The following is a 27,909-nucleotide window of genomic DNA, read 5'->3' on the forward strand; positions in this document are numbered from 1 at the left end:
CCTTTCCCGTCTGTCGAGCAGGTCTGAGCTGACACTGCGGCCTGGCGTTGGTGGTTCCACATTGACGCTGGATGAGTCACTGTGCCAACCTGAAAGTGAACACACGTCTTTTTCTGCCTGTTCAACATGATCAAGAATCTCCTGAACACTGGCCTCGGTCATCTCTTCATCCTCCTCCTTCTCCTCTGAGCCTTCTTCTTTCTTCACTTCCTCCAACAGAGATCCTAATGCCTCTTTTGTGATCTCCTCGTCTCTGTTTCCCTCCTCCTCTTCCTCGTTGGATCCAGACTCACTGAGCTGACGTTCACCAAGTGCCTCAACCCAGGCCTGAGGGGAGAGCTGAGCTACAGCCTGGTCCTCGGCTGCCTGGTCCCCTTCTGATGTCCCGCTAATATCTCTTTCACTGCCACACAACCCTTCTTCATCCTTAAACTGCAGTTCTCCACCTGTGTAATCGATTCTGTCACCCTGGTAGACCCTTTCCTCACTGCCCCCATCAACCTTTTGAACCTCAGGTGTTTCATCAATACACTCTTTGCAAGTCTCTGCTTCTATTCTACAATCTTTATGCCCAATTTCTACCAGATTATGTAGTTTTTCTGACAGATTCTGCACATCTTTCACCTCCTCCATCTCACAGGCTGTCCCCTTATTCCCATCTTGAATAAGGACACACCGCTCATTTGTCACATCTTTCTCTTCCTCTGCAGATCCCTCCATCTGTTCCACCAAAATCTTATTTTCCTCTGCCAACGTAGACCTATCTTTTGTTATTATCTCACATTTTCTTTCCACATTTTTAATCAAGTCCTGCTCTACCCACTTTTCCACCAATCCATTTCCCTCTGCAAACTCGGCCGAAACCATCTCAACAACCTTCTCTATTTCTTTTGTCACTTCCTTTTCACCCCCTTTCAAACCTATATCCTCCTGTATCCCATTGGGGGCACCCATCTGCGCTCCTCTGTCTCCCATTTGTGCTCTGTCAGGCGATGAAGGGGTTATTGATGATACTGATGAGAGTGAAGGGGAAGATGTGGAGTAAGCCATGTCAATGTCTAACTCACACATCGCTGGGAGGGACTGTGACTTGGGCTTGTGGCTCAGCTCCATTTCTTGACAAGACCTGTCCTCCTCCTCGCTCAAAAGCAGCTGGTCGTTCAAAGCGATGTGGGGCTTTCTGACCTTGGGAGGAACAGGATCAGGGAGTTCAAAGGCTGGGACGGACAGGGCAAGCTCACAGGGTCTGGGAGGGCTCCTAGGGGGGCTGTCTGGCTCACAGCTGCCGGGCTCTATCTCCGGGCTCCAGGGCAGTGGCTGAGGCTGGGAGTCGGCAAGCAAAGGGGTGTCTGGTTCTGGGTAACGGTGGTGTTGGTCGGGGGCAAGGGAAGGGTTGGGGGTGACGGGGAGTTCAGGCTCCAGGAAGTGGGGGTCAGAGTGCAGTGCGGCGGGGGACTGCAGCTCCGCTAGAATGCTCTGATAATCTGCAGGTGACAGGATGACAAATGTAGAGACATACACACACCGAAGCATGCCACAAAAGAATATAACACACCAAAAACACACACAAACACACACACACACACACAACTCCTAACACATACACCATGTGACGTGAACAATGGCACAGAGGCTGAAGTGTAAAGCTTGTATTCAGACAACCACTAGCTTAGATGGTGATATGTCAGCAGCTACTGTATCATGGCAAAATGACAAACCAATATCAAACATATGCAGTAAAATGTAATAATATACCTACAATACATTTAACTGCATGTTTGAAAATGCCACATTTAACACAAATAAAAAATATAATAAAATATTTAAGATATATAAAGAAGGATTGACAGTAATCATAAAAACAATGTTATGTTTGTCAGTAGTTGCTTGATTTTCAGTGTTCATTCAACAGTTGCGGTGAGGTAAGTCATTGAAAGTGGGACACATCAGTGACATAAGGCCATATTAATCATGTAGCGTGGGATGTGATGAGTGTAAGATATTAATATTTGCCAGGGTGTTCTGTTACATGCTCACACGAGACAGTTGACAGATGAGAGATGGGAGAAGGAATAGGGGAGGAAAGGGAATAAGATAAAGGACAGAGCATGCTAAATGAATATTTCCATTGTGGAAGGGTCAACGCGAGTTCGAGTGGGAGGTGGAGGAATGGGGGGCGCACAAGTACACTGGCAAGCAGGACAGGGAGACAGGGAGCGGAGAGGAGGGGAGGAAGGAGTGGGGCTAGGACAACGTGACCCAGAGGGAGAGACGGGAGGGAGAGTAGACAAGGAGAGAGGGGAGACAGGGCGGGAGGACGAGGAGGCCAGCTGGGTCACTAAAGACTCTTTGCTTGGAGAGGTGGTGACAGAAGGCGGGGCCCTGCCTGATTGTGAGGAGGGGATGGGTGAAACAGGTATGGTGATGGGTTCAGATTGGTTAGGGGCAACAGAGGAGGGTACGAGGGTGAGGTTGGTGGGTGTGGTTGCAGAGTCGGAGGGGGCAGTAGTATGACAGGACGGGTCAGAGGTAGATCCGGATAATGTGAGAGAGGAGGTGTTTGGTTCTGCTTGTGCAGGGTTTGGAGTCGGCGTGGTGAGTGTGGGGGAGGCTGGGACAGAGGTGGGAGAGGACGGGACAGATGTAGCTGAAAAGGGAATGGGAGGTGGAGAGTTAGCAGCAGGTGAAGAAGGTAAAGGTGAGGTGATGAGGGGGATCGGGGAGGATGGGTGGGGCGAGAAAGGGAAAGCAGGGGATTGACGAGGGTCAGCAGGGGGGCACTGAGGAATGAGGCATGGAGCATGGGGGGAGAGGAAGTTGAACCGTGGCTGTTCAAATGGCGCTGGAGGCGCCAAGTCTCTGAGCGAAATGGAGGACTCATAACTCGGAGAGCGGCGTGGGGAAAACGGACGACATTGAAGTGCTGCAGTGGGTGTGAGTGGAGTGGGTGGGGGTGTTGGTGTCAGTGTTGGAAAGAAGGGGCTGGATGTCTGCAGGATGAAGGGAGCTTCAGTGCTTCTGGGAGTTAAGGGGATAATTATGCAAACTATGGTAAAGGAATAAGGCAAGGTATATGCCGAAGAAATAAAAAGTGAATTGGAGTAAGAGGGAAAAAGAACACATAAAAGACTGTTTAATGTGAAACATGCACAACAAGACCATGAATGAATAACATGACTGAACGATGTGTGGAGGAGGAGGCATGTGAGGGATGGATAAGGAGAGGGCACACATAGATATCAGCAACACATGACTCTTAATTTGTTAAGAGCTGTTATGTGCTGTTATCAGCAGTGGATACTGCTGTGGGGAGGTGATGGGAGGCAGGAGGAACGGGAGGAGGAGGCAGTCTGGTTTCACAGAGGAAGAGATTCTCTCATCTATCCAAGGAAGGCTCAGAGGAACTGGAGGAGAACTAGGAGAACTAAACTAAATCAATAAGAGGAAAGCAGACTCTACAAGGTTATATAATTTCTACTCAAGTCAGACATAATTTAAAACACATTTAAAGCAGTATGTAGTATGCAGCATGCATTTAGAATGGGATTTTAACAGTGGATAATGTGACAACTGGATACACTATTGTGATGTGTAGACGAGTATTCACCCAGAGCTGATTTAAATAAAAATGGTGGTATTCAAACAGAAACCAATTCAAATCAGTGCAAGTGTTAAAGTGCTAAAAATATATATAATTTAAATTGAAAAGCAAAAAGAATTTAAGTTTAAAGTAGAGTACAATAATTATTTCAATGGCACATAAGCTGTAAAGCACGAAAATCAGGAATGCATTTGGGGAATAGTAGGAGCCAGTTGTCCAAACAAAATCCAAAATCTGGCTGTAAATCAGCTTCTCTAGAGATTTGCACTAGGACTATGCTATGTGATCCATGCATTGGCACAACAAAAAAAGGTAGCAGGGAGAGGTAAGAGGTCAGCTAGACAGAGCTAAACTTTACCATCAGCCTGATCCCGGAAAACAGCGTTATCATCGGCAAAACATCTCGTGCCTGAAATGTTACCATAGTCAAATATTGGGCCCTCCAGTAAAGTCACAATATCCATCCGATTGACTTTGGTCAGCACTGTAGTTAAGGCATCCGCTGTGGAGACAAAGAAGACAAAAAATGTTGTTACCTGAAAAACGATGAAACAAGGTTTGTAAATTGGAGCAAAACAGCTTATTCCAATGTTTTAATGATTTTACTGAATATATATAAAAAGATAACTGTTTAAACAGTATTAATAGCAAAAAGAGGTAAAAAGTTGGCCTTTTCCTTTTGTTCTGAAATGGGGCAATAAACACAATAAGCCTGTTCCTAAATTTAAGCATCTTGTCCAGATTGGTGCTAGAGGATTTCAGAAAAGATGAGGCTGATGAAAAGACAGACAGAAAGGGAGTGAGGAGGATAGACAGACAGGCACTCTGAATAAGATGGAGAACACAGAAGCCTGTGAAAAAAGCTTTTATTTTAGTGAGCTAGCATAAGAAGTTTGTCTTCTGAAGGTGATTAACATTTTAGCCTTAAATCAAGTGCAGAAAGACTGTAGAGTAACTTACTTGTGGCATTTTTCCCTTCCCGAGTGACCCATTTCTTGAGTAGCATGAAGCTCTGTGCTGTCAGAGAGTTGGGGTTCTCTAGTCTGATGTGGTTGATCTCATCCACTGTGAAGTTCATCTCCCGAGCCAACTCTGTGATGGGACACAGATAGCAACTCAGACATAAATATTCAAACTTTTATGTACAGCATTTAAGTGTCTGTCATGATATTTACAGTACAAACACACATATTGCAGAGGGTAATATACAATACATATATTTGTATTTCAAAATGATTCAAGTCTGTGATTTATACAACAGCTTATTTAACTTGAAAAGTCAATGCTTTTCTGTAACAGGAAGGTAGTTTTATTCTTTTTTGTCCTTAAATAAATTTAGCATTCAGCCATATATTTGGCATAGATTCTCTGTAAGTTATTCTGTTAGCCTGAAGATGGCAGTAAATACCAGGGTTTGAGACTGATTTGGCCCAAGAAATAAAGCTAGGTAAAAGGGGATTAAGAGAGAAAAAAAAGAGCAATGCACAATATTTCTCACCTGTCCAACTGAGTCCCAGGTGATCTGCAACGATAGCCATGCGCAAGTCTGTTCGCTCACATGGACTTTGGGGACCTGGGAAGATAGAGGACAAAGAAACATCAATACCATTCACATTCTTCTCCCCCCGTAAACTAATGTAAGAGAAAAATAAATATGTACTAATTTTCCTTTTCTGGCCACGTATTCATCAGAATTATTTACATTCACAACATTAATAAAAGTTGTGTTAAAAAATATTAATATTACAATGGTTAGCATATTACTGTGATATATCTGTGATATAGGATCAATTATTTCCCCAGGATGGCAAGAAAAGGATATTTCACATTAGAGACATTATGGGCAACTTAAATATGTTCATAGAGTAAGTGGTGCTCTGTGACTGTTTGTGGTATGTATCCTCTAGGCAGGCAGTAACTGTCATGAGAACCACACAAAACAAAGCATAACATGACTCTCAACAACAGACTCATAGTTCTACAAATCTAGGGTGGAAACGTCTATGTTAGAATCTAAAATGTCAACATGCGAAGGCGCTTTTGTGTGTTCTTTGCGGACACTAGTTAGTTTAAATGACAATTGATAAATTCTGTAAGAACAAACTACTACAATAACTTGGTAGCCACCCCGCACAGACAGACAGACAGACAGACAGACAGACAGACAGACCAGAGAATTGTCAAAAAAGGGACTGGTTGTGCCAGTGGACCAGTCACTACTACTGGCATGCTCACTCTACTATACAAAGGTTTAAAAGGGTTGAAAGAAGGGAACAGAGAAAACAGAATCTTGCAACAAGGACAATACAGTACACAGTACATCAATGGCAAAAAAGAAATTTAAATGACAGCTACTGTTCTGAAGAGAATATGTAAACACGCCACAGGCATTCCAGTCAATCCATTAAACGATCACAACGATGTCATGCAACTACAAGTGAAATATATAAATATATAGATGTATTTTAAACATAGTGTGAAAGTTTTACAAACTAGGCTTGATCTCCGCGATGGGAGGCGTTCGAGACCCTGTGAGTCCCTGACTGCCCTCCTTCCCACCAGTCCGCCTACTCCTCCTGCTTCTCTCACTGCCGGAGGCCCTGTCCGTCGTCGCCACCTTTGCCCTTACGGACGCGGCCCCGGCCTCAGCCCTCGAACCTCTACCAGACCTGGATGAGCGGGAGGGCTGGGAGGGCTGGGAGGGCTGGGAAGGCTGGGAGGCGTCCGACAGAGAGGTGCTCCGGGAGGTGCTGTCTTCCTCCGACTGCTCTGTCTGCGTCTTTTTCTCCTCGTCTGACAGGCGGTCCACCAACTTTAGCGTCTCCCCGCTAATGCCTTTAAAGTATTCGATGGTGCGCTTACAAACCTCACTAGGGTTCTCCTTTCTGTCCTGTCTACATACTCCCTCAATTGTTACATTGCTGACCTGATGCCTGTCCTTCAGTGGTAGCCTTGAGGGCAACTGTATGGCTGCTCTGTCTGTGTCCAATGCCCTTGTTGGCTGTGAGGTAACCCGAACTGAAACAAGCGAGCTAGCTGTAGCAGCAGGGTTGCTCTTTTTAACATCCTTGATTGGTATTCTAGACCTGGGCTCTACTTTGGCTATGGCTGGCTCTCCTCTTTTCCTGACCTCAACCGTCACTGCTTGTTTGGGCTTCTGTTTGCCTATGGCTGTTCCCTGTGTGTGAAATGACCACCCTGATGCTTTAACTGGAAGCCTCGACTTGGGCTGCTTTACTTCACTTTCTTTAACTGTTTCACTTTTCTGCTCTTGCATTTGATTGCTATTATGTAATTCCACTCTCTCTTCTAAATCCCTACAGCACAGTGTTTCTATCCTGCTAGCCTTTTGAAGAGTGGGCTCAGAGGAGGACTGCAAATTAAACACCACACTACCACATTGAATGTAGTTGGCCTGAACACTGGAGGACTCGAGGTTATTGTTGTTGTTGAAGTTTTCAGAAGGGTAATCTCTTCTATCTAACTTCGGCTCAGTGTTTCTGCTAGACTGGCTCTCTGTACACTGACCCTCTATACTGATGTATTCTGGCACCAACTGACCCTCTGAAATCTCAGCTTTACAATCAGTGAGATCCCCTGAGTCTTTTTTCACAGTTATAGAGGCAGCTATGCCCATCTTAATAGGAGTGCGTAATTTGGGATCAACCTTAGAGGCTGTGATTGTGCAAGAGGAGGCGGTCTCAGCTATGGCTTCACAGGTGGGGGCATCAGTACCAGTATAGCCAGTGTCATTGCCAGGCTGTGCAGGGCTGCATTTTGCTGTTGTTGCTGCTGGTGTTGTTGGTGTAGTGCTGCTGTCTGTGGTAGTATCTAGAACATTCCCATCTACTGTGGCCCTCTCCCCTGTTTTTGACTGAGAGGAAATTACCCCCAGGATCTTGCCCCCTCTCCCCTTTTCCCCTGTTTTAGGGTCAGAGGAATGCTCACCAATCTGGAAAAACTGAAGCCTCTCTTCAACAAAGTCCCGCTTGCTCATGTCAATAGCACCACTGCGGGTCATCTCAAACATCTTCCCTTCGTGGAAAGGGAAGGGGTTTGGCTCACTAGTCGGTGTGCTCTCATCAGTCGGTGTTCGAGCGGGGGTTGTGTCAGGTGTTGTAGCCTGTGATTTGTCCTCCACCGATAAACCAAAGGGCTTGGGGTCCTCCTCTTTTGTTTTAGACTCAAAAACTCCCTCGTTATCAGCCCCTTTGGTGGACCAGGGGTCAAAGTCCAGGCCTTTGGTGGCAACAGTTTTAAAGGTTGAATTCAGTTCCTCTTCAAGTTGGTAGCCAAAGTAGTTTTCTGCAAAGCCCTGCCTATCTGGATGTCTTCCTTCGAGGGTATAATCTTTTTCATCTCCACTGCTTTTCACTGAAGATGTGCTGGTTTTAGTCTTTCCATTATTCCCCCCTTCCTCACATTTCTCTTCCTCAATCACTTCAAGCTTTGACTGACTGAATGAGCGGTCTGTTGTTTTTCCATCATTGGACAGACTAGATGTTTTAGGGTCCTCGCTCAGTCCATCATCCTCATCCTGAAGGTCATACCCATCTAAAGAGTCTATTTCAGTTGCATCTGTGTCATGGGAGAACTCAGCAGTGGTTGCTATGGAGCAGTCAGTGATTGACTGGTCATTGCCATTTTGTTCAAAGTCAGCATCCTCCCCCTTTACAACACCATTGATCCCAGACTCCTTGCTGTTGTTTCCGTTTTTCTCAGGGTTTTTTTGTTTTGGGTTTCCCTCCTCTTTCATTTTGAAGGTGTACTTTTTGATAGGGATGGGATGGAAGACAGACTCATCATCACTAGAGTCACTGTTATCAGCTCCAGGGGGAATAGGTGATGGAGGCTGGACCCTGATGATTGGCTCGGCTAAGAGGTGCCTATCATGCTCCTCTTGAAGGTTCACCTCCATCATTTCTGTCTCTGCCTCAGAAGAAGCACACGACCCCCTTTTCTCAGGGTCGGACTGCTCTGCCTCTAAAGGAGGAGGAGGTGGAAACTCTATATAAGCCACTCTTTTCTCCTTGGACTTCTGTCTCTCTGCATCCTGTTTTTTACTGTGATTATCTGAGGAAACTGGTTTAGATTTTTCCTTTGAGGGCTCCTTGTAGATGAAGGTCTTCCCTTCTTCATCCTCAGACTCCTCTGGGATAGGGCTTGGCATGCCAGGCATGAAGCCTATCACAGAGTCTGGTGTTCTTGAGGTCAGACTCACTTCCTCTGAGCTGGGGGTCTCGGGGGTAACAGGACTTTTCCCAGAGCTGTCCATGAAAGTCACTTGCTCTAGAGTGTCATCTTCTGGACTTCCTTGAGGAGATGGAGACTGCTTTTGCTTGACAGTGTAAAATGCACCCCTAGTCTCATGCACTGTCCTACTCTCATGGCTTACTATCTTTTTGTATGTTCCCAGCTGCCCCGAGGCTGTTTCTTTCTCATACTGCTTTCCTACTTGGATGCTAACATACACAGGTAAGGGTTTAATATCTTTGAAACCCTCTGTGACAACTACAGGAGTTACTTGATCCAAATACTCTACTTGGTCACTATCAACACCATTACACACTACATTTGACTGGCTACCGTCTGATGAGTCTGTGGATTTTCCTACTGATGATCCACAAGTAGACTTGTTGGATTCAGAGCTACTGTGTAACCGATTTCTAGCTAAAGTAGGTATATGAGACCCTGTCCTCTCATATGGTTCAACAGAGGCATCTAATTTTAAAGCAGTAGATTTGTGGTTTTCTGAGAAATTAGATGGCTTTCTTACAGGAATTTGTGATTCCGAGTTTTTTTTTAGACTATCATTGCTATTTGGACTTTCTCGGACAACGAATTCTGTGTAGATTATTTTCTTGGTGGTTTCTTGTCTTTGGGAATCACTATTGTTGCCATCTTTCATAGAATCATGGACTGAAGAAGGAGATAGTTTGGGAGATTGGGGTTTATAGTTCCCATACTCTTGGCTCTCCCATGTTTTGAATAACTTTTTCTCTTCCTGATCTTTTCCACTGGTCTCATGCTTGGGTGAGAACTTATTTGATTCGCTATCTGGACATCTCCTCTGGTTTCCCAGACTCTCTGGTGTTTTTGGAATGTTTGAACCGGCAAACACCTGATACACAGGTAGCTTGCTTTCCTGGAGTTTCCTGATAGGAGGATTTGAATTTTGGCCACCCTGATGACTCCTCTCTTGCCTTTGAGCCTCTTGCTCAAATTTTAGCCTCACTGCACTGACTTTAGAGGAAGACATTTGAAAAGGTTTAGGGCTTTCACCTGTGCTTCCCTGTGATTTACCATCTCCTTGTTTTCTGGGGTCTGAATCGCTGTACTGCAACAATACTCTCCTCTCTGGACTGCTGGGTAAGCTGGCACATTTCCTGTCACTGGAACTGAACCTGTCTCTAAGCCTTTCTCTGCTCCACTCTTCCCCACTACCCCCATTCCTATAAGCTGACCTCTCTGGACTGCTGTGTGTAGAACTGGGCCCTGATCGTGATTCTCTGAAGTCTGGTCTGCGAGATTTCTTCTCTGGAGATGAGAGCTCATCATTGAGCTGTTCAGTTTTATCACGGAAGAATTGGGATACCTCACTGAGTTTTTCCTCTGCCTCCTTTACAGTCCTGTCCACTCTGTCCTCATACATAAGCTGTTCTCTGTCCTTACTCTGTGAGTCATCTGGCACACGCATCCAAACAGACTGCTTTGGGCTACCAGGCTCAGAAGAATACTGCAAAAGTGTCAGTTTGTCAAAGTTATCATCAACATTGGCCATTCTTCCAGATTTGTCAAACACATTTCTCGACGACCTAAAGACATACTCTGTCCTTGGCCCAACTGATCTACCCTCACTGTGACTGCTTCTGTCCGGTGAGTGGAAGCGAGACCTATCTCTCAGATATTCCTCTGTATCAGAATGAGACTGGTCAAATTTCTCAGAGAGAAGCATTTTCTCTGCAAAATTGTAAGATTCTCCCCTAAGTTCTGATGATTCATCCTCATTATATTCTACAGACTGCTGGCTAAGTAGCTTCAGTGTTTTGTAAGAGTCATCTGCCATGAGCTGGGCTGAACTGGGGCGACTGTCTTCCTCTTGTGACATGGGTGTGTTCACTCTGGGGGAGTCAAGGTACACTGGAAGTGATTCCTCAGGCTCTTCCTCTTCCTGTCTATTGCCTGGATAGTAATACATTTCCTTCTCTGCATGGTTTTTTGTCTCTCTGATGATGACCTCTGTTGGTTCCGTTTTATTGCCTTTTTCAATATGAACTTCAATTATTCTTTCAACCTTAGGTTTGGAGTTGATGTCCTCGAGGACTCTTTGTGATATTTCCTCATTGCCAGACTTGTGTTCAAACAATCCAGCCAGCTCTCTAGAAGGGTCCTTGCCTGACTGAAAAGCCTTCATTATGTCATGCACAGACATAGTTTCCTCACACCTCTCCGATGCAGCTTCTTTGCCAGGTGGTTTGTGGTACACCATCCTGGTGGTGGTAGTGATGTGAGTCTCCTCCTTTACCCTCATCCCTTTCCCCATTGGATCCTCATCAGGGCTGACTTTTATTGAATAGCATTTATTCTGTTCTGGAGATGATGTAGCTTGATTCAGATGCCCTTTAGAATCTGAATCAATATATCTGACAGAATGTGCATCCTCCATTGCAGGTTGTTTGTTATCCTCTGGGGTCTCATAGCTCCTGATGACATGGACAACCTCAGTCCTAGTTTCAGTGATCACTGGGGGCACTGGTATATCCTGAAAAAGGGCCTTGGGGCCCATGCCTTCTGCACTCTGAGGGGCAGAGGGTGTCCTTTCACTCCTGGTCTCAAAGCCACTGTCTGAGAGGGGGCTTTTATCCTGTTCATGTGAGATATCATCAGGGGACTCTAGCACAGTGTCTGCTCCAAAAAGCGCATCTGCTACTTTACTGAGCTCTTTGTCTGAAGCTGAAGAGCGCATGTTTGTTGGAGGCATTTTGAGCTTATGCTCCTGAACTGCTATGGTGGGTTTTAGGACACGTTTCTGCTTCTCCTTGACCTCTCCTTCTCTCTTGCCCTCCTCTGCTTTATGCTTTGTGTCGTGCATTTTGGAGAAAGAGCTGCTACCAACATCATTGACCAGGTAGTCAACCACTTTGGAGAGATTGAAATCTCTATCTGGTATTGTTTTTGATTTGGTCTGAGGAACCACAGTCTCATATCTTGGCGGATAGCTCCAGTTGCTTGGTGGTTGTTCAACTTGTACTTTTGAGAAGTGTATGTCATCCAAAGTACCCCTTGCCTGGGAAACCCTACCATCCTTCACAGAGTCTTTAGTAAGAATTTCGCTCACTTTTACCAAATCTTGTTTTACTTTTTCCACAATCCTATATGGCTCCTCGTCCTCTATCTTAGCCTCTTTGGGAGAATCAGATTGAAATCCTTTATTAGCCATGGAATTTGGGTCTGTCTGCAAAATGGCTGACATTCGTATCAAGTCCTCTTTCATTTCAGCGACATCCTTCAGAATCTCTTGGCTGGATGACAGTGGTGATGTAGTGTTTGATTTCAGGCCAGCAGAAAAAAGAGGGGCTTTGATAGGGGAAAGAGTTCTGGCAAAGGAAGACTGCAACTGAGCATTCGTCTCAGCATGCACTGTCTTCCGTGGGGACAGAAGGGCAGCAGCTGACTTGGACACCTCAGGTAACTTTTTAAACTGGGGCTCTGGCAGTACATTAATAACAGAGTACACTGGAACTGTCATTGTACTGGATGTTACAGCAGTGGTGGCATTAGGAGGGGTTCTAAGAGAGGCATAAAGGGAATTAGATGCTGATGATCTAATGGACTGATATGAGGAGGATGCAGAAGAGGACAAGGACTTCAAGGTGCCATAGCCTGCAGAACAAGAATTAAATGTTTTTTCAACCTCATCAAAGGCTGCATTGACACTTGTAGTTGCAGCATTGGTGGTTGCTTGTATTCTCTCTTGCAGACTGCTTGCGAGAAGAGATGTTGGAGATGAAGAGCGGTACTGTGTAGGCGACACAGTTCCATTGATCAGAGCTGCAGCACTTGGAGGATTGTTGGATTTAAGTGGTGACGAAAGAGAGGAGAACAGGTTTCTTGCAGAGCTAGTGGCATCTGAGGCAAAGGAACGCACAGAGGAGAGACCAGGGACTGTTTTTATGGGTGAGGAGGAAGATGCTGTGCCACTTGAGCCCCCCATAACAGTCTTGTATGGTAGGGGTGAACCGAACATACTAAGAGAAGATTTGGGAGAGGTTGGTGGGGTCATGCCTATGGATGTTCTCTCAAGAAGAGCGCTTCCTCCTCCAGAGACAGTTATTGGGGAGGTCCTAGCAGACAATGCTGCCAGTCCTTTCATAGACATAGGATCTGGGGCAGTTTTACCTGGTGAGGCCAGGGGACTGGGGGTGACCTGGACTGGGTACTGGGCTTGCTGGACTACAGTTTTTATAGGAGAGGAGATGGTTCTGTAAGATCGGATGGGAGAGGCCATGTCACTAACTGACTTTACAGAAGAGGCAGGTGATCCAGGGATGTTGGTCTTGATGGGGGAGGCAGAGTTGATGGACCAGACAGACTTTAATGGAGAGGCAGAGGGCGTGTTGGATGACGAACTGGAGAGGGAGCCAAACCCAGACTTGGTTTGGCCAGGGACGGCGACAGGAACAGGCGACCACGCCTGATAAGATCTCGTTGAAAAGACAGGTTTGTGAGGGTAGCTAGAAGGCTGTGTTCTCGGCGAGCTTCGATCAGTTGTTTCTTCAACAATAATTTAAATAAAAAAAACATAAGGAAGCAAACATAAAATGTAACGTAAAATAATTTGAAATAAAAAATAAAAACCAGAAAGAGAAATTTGAGTCAGTCAGAAACAGCATTATTCACAGCAGCAAGACAAAATGTTACACATGAAATTTAAGAAAGGCCCCTATTCAAAAACCCAGGATGATATGGTAAATGATGGTCTAAAATCAATGACTAATGACAAAATACACAAGATAAAGAATAGAGCATGTATAGGAACAAAAATGCTTGACATACAGTAGAGTTGACAAAAAATGACATGATAACCAAAAAATACAATACCATTGACTTTTGATGTGCTTTCTCTATTTGCCTCCTTGCAACAGTGCCTTTTACTGTACATGTTTTATTGACATGTGTTTATCCTTTCATTTTCAATGCCAGAGATGACCCCACAAGTGTATACCATTAATAAAAAAATATCACTTTACTTGCTTGGTCATGAAAAAATATGAGGTTGCACTTTACAAAAAAGTCAGCCGTTCATGCCTTTCCAGTATGCCCTGCAATTTAAGTGAATTGTCTCTGATTTCAGTTTAATCAACATTTCTAAAGTCATACCTAGGAATGTATTTCAAATCTTATCAAATGGTTGTTAACAACATATTTTTTTCACAAAAGACTCAAATGGAATATGCTGGAATAAGAAAACAAAACAGTACCTCAAAATGTGTCAGATCTTTGTGTCCTGATAATGTACAAGATGCAATAGGAAAATTGCCCCTAAAATATATAATGGTTGCATGAAAATGTATGCCAATATATTGTAAATGGCAAAAATATTGTAGGAAAGTGTTTGCTCTAACATAGTTTCACTGTAGGGGAAATCAAGTTAATGTAAAGTGCAACCTGTTACCACATTAATATACACAGCCGCACACAATCATAAAGCCAATAAGAGTGAAATGGCCACTAAAAGAATGAGAACAATTCAAAAGAATATTTTTATTCCACATGAATTAAAACATTTTTTGTTCAAATGATAAATGAACAGACAGACATTGATTCCCAGTGTTTCCACAAATGTAAAATAACATTGAAACAGGGAGACTTTTTGTCAACATGGGGTGGGTAAGCAAAGCGTAACACACAGTAAACCATGCAAATGTTTGAAGAATGACAGATGATAAAAGAGTATGTGTCAGGTGAATAGAATAAATGATTGATGAACATGTTTTGTCAGGTAGATCTCTTCCTATACTACGGATATATGAAAAAACTTGTACACTGTATAAAGGGACCTTTAGACACTAAAACTGATTAAAATCACATAAATATCTGAAATCAATTAAAAATGTTGTGTAAGTAGAAATGAGAAACTCACTCGCTGCTGGGTCGGTCAAATAGCTGTAGCGCTTACGCAAAGCTAAGGAGGCAAAGGTATGACGTCGTTCTGGCTTTTCAGTCTGAAACAAACAAAAAAGAACAAAAGATGCTTTAACATAAAAAATATGACGAAATGCGATTCTAATCTACCAGAATTAGGTTTAAATAATAATGTTAACTTAGTGCAGTGCATAGTGTCCTGTTAGTGAATCAGTACATGCTGTTAGTGCTGGCACAAGGAGGCACTGCAGGTGTACTGTAGTGTCTACTCTGGGGAGTAATGGACTGTTTCCCTGCATAACTTCACTCACTGAATTTCTCAATGTTATTGCAATGAAATAACTACAGCTTTGTCTGTATGGCCTACCCAGTAAGTGGTAAGCATGGTGAAAATCCAACTTCCAGTTAGGTACCGTATGTTAAACGCATGTCCTCTTATCATGAAGATGCGTTCCCCAGATCATCATCAATTGTGGTGACATGGTACACCTTCTTAAAATTACAATAATAGTGGTAATTGTGTCAATTCCAATATTAGGACATTGGTACATATTCACCCCAGTCTCCAGGAATTATGTTCATATTGGACAATTCTGCATTACATTATTTACAGTATATGCCAACCTTCAGTGCCAATGCAGTTAATAGTGTGCCCTTTATGCAATAAAGTGAAAAGTAAAGGTGTGGAGGTTGGCGTGATGAATGTGGGTCTAGTGTGTCTGTCTTTCATGCCAGTGACCGGAGTTTGTGTCCTTCAGACAATCAATGTTGAAACTATGATCACAACCTTTTGAAAACCTTAACCATAACGTAATCATACTGCAGTTGCAATGCGTGGTTATTGGTGGTATACTTTTTTGTAAATGTTGGCACTGAATGTTCAAAAATGCTGTCACAGAACATAATCTGGGAGCTGAATTGTCCAATATCAACATTCAGTCTGGCGAGGGAGGGATATATTTATTTAGAAGGAATATAACACACACGGTCACTTCATAATGTGTAGATACTCAAAAATAAAAACAGCCTTATCTCCCTTTGATTAAACTCTCCAATAAATGTTTTGACATGCAGCTGAGAGAGTTAGTATTCTGTTACACACAAGCCAAGGACAAGGGTGAAGAAGGGAAACCCCAAATACAACAAAACAATGACTAAGTAGACAAATGATAAGCGTTAAGGTTTCATCTTTAGCTGACAAAAGATACCATAGTCCTGTGTGAAACTTCCTATGAGTTAATAGTAAGGATGGAGACATGGTGATTTCCTGTTGAACATGTATGGAAAGGAAGATAGAGATGAAAAACAAGCTGAGGCGTGGCACAGCAATTGGCTCCACTGGACTTGGGATGAAGACAACAATAAATAAATCCTTGCTGATTAAAACAACTGCCATTTCCACTCATGCACTACATGGGGTCACTTCAGCAATGACGTAGCTGTGTAAAAAAAACGTGCAGTCAGAAGCATCTTTCACACCAAGGTACTGCACAGAGACAAAATATTTGCAACACGCATATTTACTACAGCATCTGCAGTAGAGCAAACAGAAAGGACGACAAAGAAGAAGCAGTTCCATGTGATGATGAAGATTCAGTTTTACCTCATCATCAGGATCAGACTCCATATCCTGTGGTATTCCAAGATGCATTGCAGGAGAGGAGAGAGATGACACAATGGAGAGCAGGGACGTTATAATGAGCGGGGAGGTGGAAATAAAATTCAGGGAATGAAAATGGAGCAGCAAAAACAACAAAAGGCATCAGAAGAAATCTATGGGATTAATCAAAATAAACCGCAAAATAACAAAAGCAAAAGCAAAAGAATTTCAGTTTCTTGTGATCAATCAACACCACAACAAACAAACAAATGAGAAGTGTGTTTTTTTTGTTGCATAATTCTTATGTACCCACAGTGAGCCAGGCAATAGAACAAAGCACGGTGTGCATGTGTGGCTGCATGTGTACGTTGTGGGGTCTTATGACTGGCACAGGCTTTTACACTAATAAAAGACACAAGCAGCAGGCAGTCACTTCTAGACCAAATGAACTTCAATGGCTCCTCTCGATGTCAGGAAAACATTGCTTTCTGTATGTCAATTTCAGTTACATGTAAATGATATGATATGGCCTAAAAGGATGAACGATTCAAACATGGTGATCCTACCTTCTTGTGGGTTGGCAGTGTGATATTCAAATTGCATATGGCAGTCTGCGGAAAGCCTTTGATAGATTTTGGCTCTCTCAGGAAGGAGAGGCGGCCACATGGTTCCTGGCCCATATCTCTGATCTGTAGAAGATAGCAAAAAGACTGCATCAGGAGTTGACTATAACAAACAATTACAGGAACAACACTGCAAAGTGGAAAATGTAAAAAGAAAAAAAAATAAATAAATACATTTTCTTCTGACTTCAGGAGTAGAAAATTCATTTATTTCTACCTCAACCTATGATGCAGTATATGGATGTAAGGAGGGAACGAGCAGAAAAAAGTATTTCATTTGTCAGACTGCATGCATGTCAAAAGACGAGGACAAAAATTGAGTTACAGTATGTATCTCTGATCTGTGAGAATCAAAACATTCACTGTCACTTGATTTGAATTTTCTTGGGCTACAGAAAATGCTTCAGATACTGAAAAAGAGAATTGCTCTTGCTATGTGTGTCAGCTAATTAGGGGAGGATGATCACTTCTGACAATTTAATCATCAAGGCACATTTGCAAAGGAGACCAGAGTGAATAACAGACAGTAAATGCTAGCAGGGCGACAGAGGGTGACAGGAGGGACACATTTTATACCTTCACGTTGAAAGGAAGTCTGTTTTCCTTGAAGGAGTAGAAGTTAAAAACCAACTGCTGCCCACTTTTGGTGAGAGGAGACAGGTTGCCATAGCAATCCACGTGGATAGGCTTGCCCTCAAGAACCTACAGAAATCCATTGACCAAAAATGTAGTATCACAACTTGAACACATTCTGGAGATGATGTTGATTGTATTTCAATAACATTTAATGGATGTATTCATTTGTCAGTGTGTTCTTTATTAGACTCTCTTAGTGCAGTACAGTGTTTACAAGTCCACATGAACACACAACCCTAACCTCAATATCTTTGCTCCGGGCCACTTCCTCAAAGTTCTCCTGCTGCTCCAGGGTCTTGTCCACTTTGTCGTCTGTCATGCAGAAGCAGCGCAGCCGAGCCTCAATAGTGTCGTTCATCTTGGCGAACACCACAAACTTGGCCAGGTACGGCACGCAGATCAGCTCCCGGTATAACTGAGACGCTAGACTCACCGTCTCAGGAATCTGGTGACAGTCTGCGAGCCAGAACCTGCGGAGGAAAGATCGGAGGAAAGAGGAGGGGAGAGGGGGAAAAACACAAAAAGAACATGACAATTCTGGTAGTCAGCCAAGTGAACAATTTGCCTAATATGAGGATGATTTACGACAGTCATTTGGATGTTTGGATCTCTGCACTGCACATTTAAGCCATTTATGTGTCATACATTTCATAAGGCTGAGAGAAGTAAAAAGTCAAACAAGCTGGGTTATTTCTCTGAAGGTTGAACACATGACAGCTGTGTAGTAATCCAATTTCAGAGCACCAAGGGGTGCTCAGTTAATATCAGGCTGCACACTCACCACATGATTCCAATCTAGTTAGGATGAGAGATCATGACTTTGCGTACTGTAACCAAGAAGTTCACTTGCTAAGGTCAGGTTAGCAGCCTTTTTATAGGCAGGCGTGGTTGACGTGACTCTGTATCACTGATAAATGTGTAACCCTGTTAGTATACAGGGCCACCGAGAAAAATGTTTACTAAAGAGAGTGCCGGTACTATCAAGCCACTTAACTAATTCAATAAATGGGTTAAAGTCAGCCAGTAACATGTGGAGACAGACAAGAGGGGAACTCGCTGAATTCCTTCGATTCCCAACTGACAGTAATTTGAGTTTTTCCTCTTGTGATAGATTTTCAGATTCACTGCCAACTTCTTATTGCTTCACTGCACTGTCACCATTTTGAGGCTTACTAAGATGTCTTTTGGCAGTTAAAATTCCTTGGATTTACTTGTTTTATCGATTCATCTGTCAATTATTATCTGGATGAATCACTTGTTTCATAAAAATGCCAGAAAACAGTGACCCTTAAAACCTGGAGCCATTAAATATTTGAAATTGAAAATTTGAAAAACGACTGAATACATTATAAAGTAGTGGCAGATTATCTCTTGGTAGGACCAACATGCACTTCATTTCTAGCTATTGGAAACTGCTTTTCTGCGTAACCCACAAGGAGAATAATACATTTTCATGATGACACAACAGTGAGCCAAATAGATAAATAAAGTTCATTAATCCAAATGGAACATTTTGGGCCGATTTTAATTTACTACTGTTACTACTAGTTGGCTTCAAGCTCAACATATATTTAGACATGAGTATTAATGAGGTTATATGTGGGTTAATTCACTATGTGGCATTCTATTCTTTTTAGTGTGTTTATTATATTTAACTGTGCTCCGTTGTGTGTATAGTGTGTGTGTGTGTGTGTGTAGTATGTGTATGTATGTCTCACCTGGCCGACACATTTGTGGTGAAGGAGACGCAATCAGTTACAAAGGACAGCGGTGTGGTCCCGGTGATGTCCTCCCACTGGGCAGGGGACGTCCCTCCTGTATGAAACAAGGGCCAAAAGATGAGCTCACTGCATTTCCAGCCTTTGGTGTTTTAGCTTTGGTAACACCCCCCCCTTTATCTTCTTAGTTCATCTTCCCTCAACGAGTGGCTTTGGATATAAAAGTAGGCCTGATGTGCCCACGGCTATTCAATTCATGGTGACTGAGTTACTCTGTTTCATATATAGTAATTGGATGATCAACTATGTCTGGTGTCACAAATAATATTTATTAGTATCTAGGGATAAAATGACTGTCAAACTGTTTGTATTAAATAAATTGAAACTCAAAGCTAGTCCTGCAAAAGCTATTTGGATAGAGGTACTGCTACAGTGTGGTCATGCTCTAGTTATCTGCAGGTCTGCTTGCCTGTGATGCTGCAGAGCAGACGCAGGCAGGGTGCAGAGTCGCCTCGGTGGCCGCTGGGATGGCCTTCTGCCGATCTAGGTGGGACAGGGATCGTCATAGTGATCGGCTTGTGGAACTTTCTCCTCCTGGGCTCTACAGTAACAATGGGGCTGAAGGTGGCTCGGTTTCCAAGGATCGCCCTTGCCATGTCATCTGGCACAGGCTGAGCCTAAACACAAACATAGTAAGACAGAGATAGAGCAATGATTAAACTTTGAGAAATGTTCGTTCAAACTTTTCCTGAACTTTCGATGAAATTAAAAAGTCCAGGCGTGTGAGGCAGAATATTCAACCAAAAATAGGTCAGGAATGAATAAATAATAAGTCAGTGTACAGTATTTGCAACAAAAAAGCAGAGTCATGAAACAGATTAAATTTGAGCTGATCCAACGAGTCCTGCTGTACCTGCAGGCCAACACGGATCCTCTTGGTGAGCGCCCCTTGTGGGAACGAGGCCTGGACCATGGGCACAGTGCTGCTGGAAAGCAAGCCTCCGTCAGGACCCATGTGGTTAGACTCCTGCTTGATCCGCGACACCACAGCAAAATACTGAGGAAAATCTCTGGTGACAATGCGGCAAATGCGCTTCTTCTCCAACTCGGCAGGACTGTCCAGCTCTGTGACAGAAAATATTTCTTTCATGAATGTGAATTTAAGTAACATTTAATGGTTGTTGTCTCTTTCCGAGGAAGTCACTACATACAAATGATGACTTTATAAATACATTTAAATGTACTATTGGTACTATTGAGGTATGATATTTGGGTCAGTGTCACTACAAAAAGGACACTAAATAGGATAAACAGATTGAATAAAAAAAAGAAAAATGCTTCTATAGTGAAAATCTGATTTTCTAGGTCACCATCTGACATATAGCCCTAGGTTATGTAGAATAGGTTTTTCTAAATAGTTCAGTTCACCTTCACCCATTCACTCATATTGCAGACACAAACTACACTGAATAACCTTTCCTTTACCTTCATCCATTCCACTAAGCAGCTCAATGAGGTCTTCTGGCCTGCCGTCAGACTGGTGCTCCTTCCACGTGTCACCATTGTCGCTCCTCAGCACAATCAGCTCCCTCTCTTTCCCCCGCATGGAACCAAAATGGGGGATCTCCACAATCACAGGACTGAAACAGAAAATACAACACAATGAAACACAGCCTGAGGAAATGGGTTAATGAAACCATAAACTTAACTGCAGCTGAGAAGTTTCTTTGAGTCATGATATTTTAAGTAGATACTAGAAAATATCTTCTATGGCCTGTTGAAAACTGCAACTCATCAACACAGGAAAAAGAAATTCCCAAGCGTCCTACCCGAGGAACTGAGCCCCAGCTGGTCCGACCTCCACCAGTCGGCTGACCAGCCCCTCACCCTCCACCATGGGTGGGGGGTAGGCCAGCTTGTGCCTTTTGGCCAGGCGGCAAGTGATGCGCGTGGGCGCTGTGCACTTCCTGGGAGGGATGATGATGCGCATGCCATTGTGGCGGCTGCCTCTCATGGAACCACCACGGGCATCCACCATGAAGCTGACCAAGAACCTGCGAGACGAAAAAGAACAATGTCAGAAGAGAAGAAAAAAACATTAACAGAAAGAGAAAGATAGACAGAAGCCATACCACGGACACAAGTGAGGAGGACGATTCCCATGCTGTGATCACCGTACACCCAAACAAAGTAAGGAAAATAACAAATATAGAGGAAGAGCAAAGACAGAACGATAGAAAGAAGAAAAAAAAGATGCTTTGAGTTCTGAGTGTTGGCAGCTCTCACCTTCACCTGCCTCAATTTAGAACTTTAACACCGTCTGAAACTAAACAGGGTGCTAATGAGGTTGCAGAAAGTTTAGTTTCTAGTTCTGAGGCTGAAGGTCAGACTGTTGCCAAAATTTCAGTTCCTCTAAAGCAGCATTCAGTGATCAAATATTAAACACCTGCACAGATGTTTCACCAAAATAGGGTTAATGTGATTAATATGTGTTGTGTCGCATTCTTCAAATTAAGAGCAGGTTTTGGCCTCCCATTAATCTAATCATTGACACAAGTAAAGAGGATGCAGCAGAGTGTAGGCATAGAAAAACTGTTTATGCACTTTTTATGAGCAGTCCTTATGCCTAAAGCCAAATTCTTCTTCTTTTCCTTACAAGTGTTGTGTTATGCACTGTGTTGTTGCTTTTTCTGCACTGTATGTGTCAAATAGCAGAATCCCTGTAAGGTTTTGAGGAAGATTTATTTTTAATGTGCACTGTGAAAGAGAGAGAGAGATGGCACATCAATGAAAGACTCCCAAACACGTTGACTACACACTTCTAATGTCTAGGCAGTGCAAATGAAACACCAGACCACACGGATGAGATTAGCACAGAGTGGAGGAGGAAAGGAGGCTAAGAAGGGAAGAGAGAGTGACGAGATGAGGGGGAGGAGACAGAGGTGGAGGAGTGAGTGACATCACTGCGGCATCATGGGTGAAAGCTGCAAACTCAGTCATCACCTGGAGTCATACTGAGGGAGCGGGGAGGAGAGGCTGCAAAATAAACACATGGAGGCAATGCAGGAGGCAAACCCCCAGAACCTAGTTTTAGTATCAAAGTTTCACAGTCACTGTTCGTATCTGTAATAACTACTGATGATGAAAGAAAAATCAAGGGACAGAAAAGGACAAAAGGACAATGAACACAATAACAAATAAATAGACAGACAAACACAAAAGACAAAATAATGAGCCAAAAATAGAAATGAGGAACCAAAACTGGACATGACAGATCCCTGTATTTAATTTCTGAGCATAACACCAAAGAAGCACTGTTTACTTAGAGCAGACCTTAACATTTTATAACGTCATATATTCAAAGTATGTGAATGACATGAGAGCAAAATCTTATCAGTTTAGCCAAATGAAACACATGAGCTCACATAGAGTCTGTGCTTTGTTTCTGTGATAACAGAAATAGAGCATGTCAGTGAACATGGGGGTGATGTCTGGACCATGTCTTTAGACTTATGACATGAGCGCTTTAGAGGATGAACTGTGTCTTTTGTTGCTGTTATGTCATGTGTACAGTAGCAGCACTGCAGAAATCCCACAGCTCTGCCCCTCGTCTGCATCAGTGCTGCAGGGTTTGCTGAATATTGACTCTTAGGGGAAGAACAAAAGACGACACAGCAGTTGTGTGCAGTAAGCATATAAAATGTGTGATTTCTGCAAAGGTTCTATAGATGTACATGCAGTTTATGTGTCTGTACACTCACATTGAGGTGTGTGTGTGTGTGTGTGTGTGTACATGCTGGTAAATATTCCTTCACAGATTGGATGAGACAATACAGCTGTTCTTACCCAGAGTGAATGGGGCTCGACACAGTGTTGTGGCTGTGGTCCACGGTGTCCGGAGTCCAGCTGTAGCGCCGCATACACTCCGAGCTGTAGTCTCTGGTCACAGCCAGGTGCTGGGAGACGATGACCCAAAGACAGAGGTGAGGAGAGGAGGATGAAGAGATAAGACAGAGGAAGAAGACATTTAAGAGCGGGGGGAAAGGCAGATAGAGATTGAGGTGAAAAAAAGAGGAAGGTGAACGAGAGGTGAGAAGAACAAGGAGGATGAAAAGTCGAGATGGAGGAGATGAGAAAGATCGACAGCAGATAAATCATTAAAACAGAATCGACAAAACAAAAAGTGAATAGAAGGAAAGAAGAAGACAAAGAAGACAAAAGAGAGCTAATTATCAATCATTGCACGGACATTGCTGTTGACAGGCAAGACCTTCCCTTCTTTTTTTCAAGACCCTCGAGTCATGCATGGTATGGAGCAATGAGTTGATAACATTTACAGCTTCTTGACTTGTATTTCAACAGAATTTGTCACGATTATCTGCAGTCCCACCAAACTCAGAACTAAGAGACACAATAAATAACACATTAAATGTAAATGTAACAATTATGACGCTTGAAAAACAAGAAACTGGAAATCAGCTTTAATGAATCACTATGCATGTGAACACCAAATCATGGGAACTCATAAAGTAGCATGGGAACGACCATCCACTAAACACAGACCAGTACTAATGAATGAGATGAGAATGGCATAGACCCAAAACAAACAAATATACAAAGACCGAAACTCAAGAGGAAGGGGAGCTGAACCACTTTGACAGTGACTGAAAACTAACAAAACCGACGAATGAGTCAGACAGCTATGAACCTGTGAATTTATACCTTATTGAGTGGGTCAACCAAGTAGGAAATGTCTTTACAGACACTCTGAAGCTTAGGGGAGAAGAGAGACAGTTCAGAAGTCACACTGAGGGCACTGTGTGGTCCAGACAAGTTCATTTATGGTGCTTTGTTTCACTAAAGGATTCAATTTCCACCAACAAAAAACATGATCTTATCTCTGCGAAGATGACATGGCCCTACGATTTTCTAAATTAAAACAATCCCACTACAGATTGTAGAGGATGTGATTGTAACTGAAACTTCACCTACCATATATGGCAGATCACCAAGGAGTACCTCGTGTATATTTTTAGTTAGATATAATTCTAATGGGAAGCTCCCTGGAAGTCCAAAACATTTGCCTCTTTTTTCAAAGAAGAGAGTTGATAAGTGCATACTTTGGCCATGTATAGTTTGAGATCTTGGGTGATGTTGTCATTGAACTCGTAGGTTATATTACAAATATTGTTTATAATGTGAGAGGTTACAGTTTCTGTTTTTGCTCCTGACCACCAAAACAAGCGTTGGACAGGCTAGACAAGCCCGGCAGAGCACTGCATTTTTCCATGAGAAAGTAAAGGGGGGGCCTCCCAAAGCCCTTAGGTTTGAATAAACTCTTCGTCAAGGTGCTATACACTCACCCTCAGCACTTTAGCAAAAGCAAGAATGGCATCAACACGGCTTCTGTTATGACCTTAGTGCAAGACAAGTAAAGCTACCATGCTCCCTGCTTTAATTCTACCCAGCCTGTGTTTTCACCAAGCCGTTGACAGGAAGACAGAGCACAGCTAAAAAGTGTGCAAGAAAATAACCAGGGAATTTGATGAACAAGAGCTTAAAAAACAGACAGCTAAAGATACCAAGGAAGGAAAACGTGAACAGAGACTGAGAAAAAGAGAAAGGGGTTGGGTATAGAGGGTGGATAAGAAATTGCAGGAAAAAATGGATCTTACCGTGTCCTTTGTGGGGGCCAGAATCTCTTCAATCATCATACTGTCTCGTGCGAAGGAGCTCCGGTTGAGTGTGTTGGACCTATCCGAACTGAAGGAGCGGAGGCTACATGTTACCACGCAACCCAGCGCCGCGGGCAACAACAAGTGACGGGCAGGGGAACACGACATAAGACAAAAAGCAAGGAATCCATTACTACATGCAACCTCCAGGGAACCAGGTTTACTTACTGGACAGAGAGAGTCCAAAAGTGGAAAATAGAGAGAGGCGGAAGAGCCAGCAGTTGAACAGGGATAAGATACTGCAGCAGGTTACTCAGAGATGGAAATGAGTGTGAGGTCAGTCTGTTTGCATTACGAGATAGAGGGAAAGAGGACGAGACGGAAAGAAAACGCAGACGGCTGTTGTGATCATTTCTACATGAAGGTGTGGTTGGTGTGCTACATGAACACAGAGAAAGTGTGTCTAAATGATGAAATATTACAGATTAGTAGACTGTACGTGTATGCAGAATCACAGGAAGTCTCTTGTACTGACAGTCACAGAAATAGCGTTTACTCAAAAGTGTTTCAATCCGACTCAAGCTTGAAAAGACAGACATTGCTTTAGTCTAAGATTAGCAGCTGACCTAGACCTGTTTCAAAGCAGCTAAATACAAAAAGGGAGGCTGGTCTTTTCTATCTGTCTTGCTGCAGTCTGCTTTATGGCTGTGTGTGGTGACGTGTGCCTATTTTTGCAGCCTCTCAAGCTCCATGCGGTGCTGTAGATTCCTTTCAGGTTTTTTTTTTCTTGAGCTGTTTTTTTTGCTACAGGGATTTGATCAGTACAAAAGAGCCAAACAGTTTGTGTGAATGCAGTCACTATACAGCCTAAACAATGCACAGTCATGTAAACAACGCTTATGATGAGTGTGTTTTTGCATGTATTTGTGCACTATAAGGGGCTTGCAAAAAGCAACAAAGCTGACAACTCTGAGCCTTATTTTGTCAGAGTGCATACTGTATGTGTGTATTGATGTGTCCTGTGTGCGAGTGCGGAGGGGGGGGGGCGGGTGAGCGAGGGGGAGAAAATGCAGAGCTCAGCGTGTTTGAGTGGGCACACTATTCAGCACAGAGAGAAGCCCTTTATTCAGCACAGCCAGCCTACCCCACCATCGAAGTTACCAAGCAACTCTGTATGGCCTGAATGGACTCGCTGGCATGGCAGCGCCGTGCCCCCCCCCCCCCCCCCCCCCCCCCTGCTCTAACCCAGACTCTGTTTGTTCTTCACAGCTTCCTCCTCTTTCTCATTCCATCCATCCTCCTCTCTTCCCTACAAATCCGTGCTTTTCCATTTCTTCCTGCGTTTCCTTCATCTATTTCTGCATGTTATGGCACCTTCCATCATGTCTTCCTCTCTCTACTGTGTTTACCCAACAATCCACTAAATGGAAGACTTTTTCCACTTTATCTCTCCCTTGGTGCTTTCCTCTAACCCCATCCTTCTCCATCACCTTCCCTCCTCTATCCACACCACTCCACTCATTTTACAGTTGATCAATCAGACTGCCAGTTCCCCGAGCGTCTGTCCTTGATGTATGTTGGGGGTTTTCTAAATGCTGGACCAAAATGCCAGAGTAATGTTAAAGTTTCCATCTCTGCAAACCATGATTTAACATCCAGAATCATCCTGAGTGATGCTGGGACATCTCCAATTATTAACCTGTAAATAGGGTGGATGAAAAGGGATTGATTAAACTGATGTGTTTGATCCCTGGAAGTTACACTTAGTGGCACTACAGCAGTATAGCTAAAGTGCCACTTGGTTAAAAGCCACATCAAAATCATAGGGGATTAGTCCACACAACTCAAACTGAGGTTAAGTCTTCAAAAAACACAAGTGTGGCTTTTATTTTCCAGCAAGAGTGCCTCTTTTCCACACCTGCATCAAAAGAATTCACACATTTTCATTTTGCAGATATGATGATTTTCTTAGACGGATGAGAAAATAAGGTGAATGGTGACCAGCTAAGATGGAGCGACCATTTCAAAATACAACACGTGACAACGACAAAGTGACAAATCTGCCACCACAGACAGAATAACAGCAACACTGAATGACACCGATGCATAATGGATGACTTGTGGTTTGGGTTAGCAGTCTTATGGGTGTATGGTTGGGGTTAAACAGTAGTTCAGGGGTCACAAGAGAGGGACACCATTCACAACTAATGTTGCCTACTACTACTACAACAACTACTCTTTCCTTACCTGATTCTAGGGCTAGAATGAGGGACAGGGTGCAAGAAAACAAGGAAAGAAAAAGAACAAAATAGAAGAGTGAAAAGCAAAGCATTTTGAGGACATTCAAGCATGATGTGGCTTTCTTTTCCCCCCCCCCCCGTATAACATTGATGCTGTGCTTTTGCATGGTTGTACGCTAAGACTAGGCACAAGTGTCTCTAGGTTTCCATGAGTGCTGTATGCAGCCCAGTCGAAAAGCAAACCATGCAATGCCGATGTCATAAACAGAAAGGTAAGGAAAAAGGAAAGAACTGGCTCAGCATCATACATTCATTCATTGATCGATAAAATACAGTATTTCACAGCATTACATGATCACCCCTGCAAAGAGACAGCAATTTCAATATCTACTTCAGCTTACAAACTGTTCTTCTACTTCATATGCAGTAACAGAAGAGCAGCAGTATAATACAGTTTACAGTAATACAATTCTCAGTGGTAATAATCTGGAGTACCCTTGATATTCTAGACATACCAATAAACTGTTAACAGTAAACAAACAGTGCTTTGAGCAAATAACTGAAAATCCAAACCCTAAAATGTGGTCACCAACTTCTTGTATTTTCTTATCATTTTAATATTTTAAACTGCCAACAGCAATTCCCATAATTCCATCATTAACTCTGTCAAA

At 43.2% G+C, this 27,909-nt stretch overlaps 1 protein-coding gene across 1 annotated transcript in view; it reads right to left on the reverse strand.

The window, feature by feature from the left end:
* Positions 1 to 27,909, reverse strand: part of LOC139293908 (ankyrin-3-like) — a 94,285-nt gene that overhangs the window by 5,878 nt on the left and 60,498 nt on the right. Inside the window, exons 25-39 of the mRNA XM_070915576.1 lie at positions 24,999 to 25,101; positions 23,170 to 23,279; positions 21,153 to 21,377; positions 20,809 to 20,963; positions 20,237 to 20,448; positions 19,793 to 20,000; positions 19,324 to 19,420; positions 17,847 to 18,075; positions 17,546 to 17,671; positions 16,913 to 17,035; positions 14,745 to 14,826; positions 5,100 to 5,174; positions 4,562 to 4,693; positions 3,960 to 4,103; positions 2 to 1,484 (exon numbers count right to left, since the gene is read on the reverse strand). Of these exons, the coding sequence (XP_070771677.1) occupies positions 2 to 1,484; positions 3,960 to 4,103; positions 4,562 to 4,693; positions 5,100 to 5,174; positions 14,745 to 14,826; positions 16,913 to 17,035; positions 17,546 to 17,671; positions 17,847 to 18,075; positions 19,324 to 19,420; positions 19,793 to 20,000; positions 20,237 to 20,448; positions 20,809 to 20,963; positions 21,153 to 21,377; positions 23,170 to 23,279; positions 24,999 to 25,101 (3,504 nt within the window). The remainder of the gene's footprint in view (position 1; positions 1,485 to 3,959; positions 4,104 to 4,561; positions 4,694 to 5,099; positions 5,175 to 14,744; positions 14,827 to 16,912; positions 17,036 to 17,545; positions 17,672 to 17,846; positions 18,076 to 19,323; positions 19,421 to 19,792; positions 20,001 to 20,236; positions 20,449 to 20,808; positions 20,964 to 21,152; positions 21,378 to 23,169; positions 23,280 to 24,998; positions 25,102 to 27,909) is intronic.

The sequence above is a fragment of the Enoplosus armatus genome, chromosome 12 (assembly GCF_043641665.1).
Source record: "Enoplosus armatus isolate fEnoArm2 chromosome 12, fEnoArm2.hap1, whole genome shotgun sequence".
NCBI lineage: Eukaryota > Metazoa > Chordata > Actinopteri > Centrarchiformes > Enoplosidae > Enoplosus > Enoplosus armatus.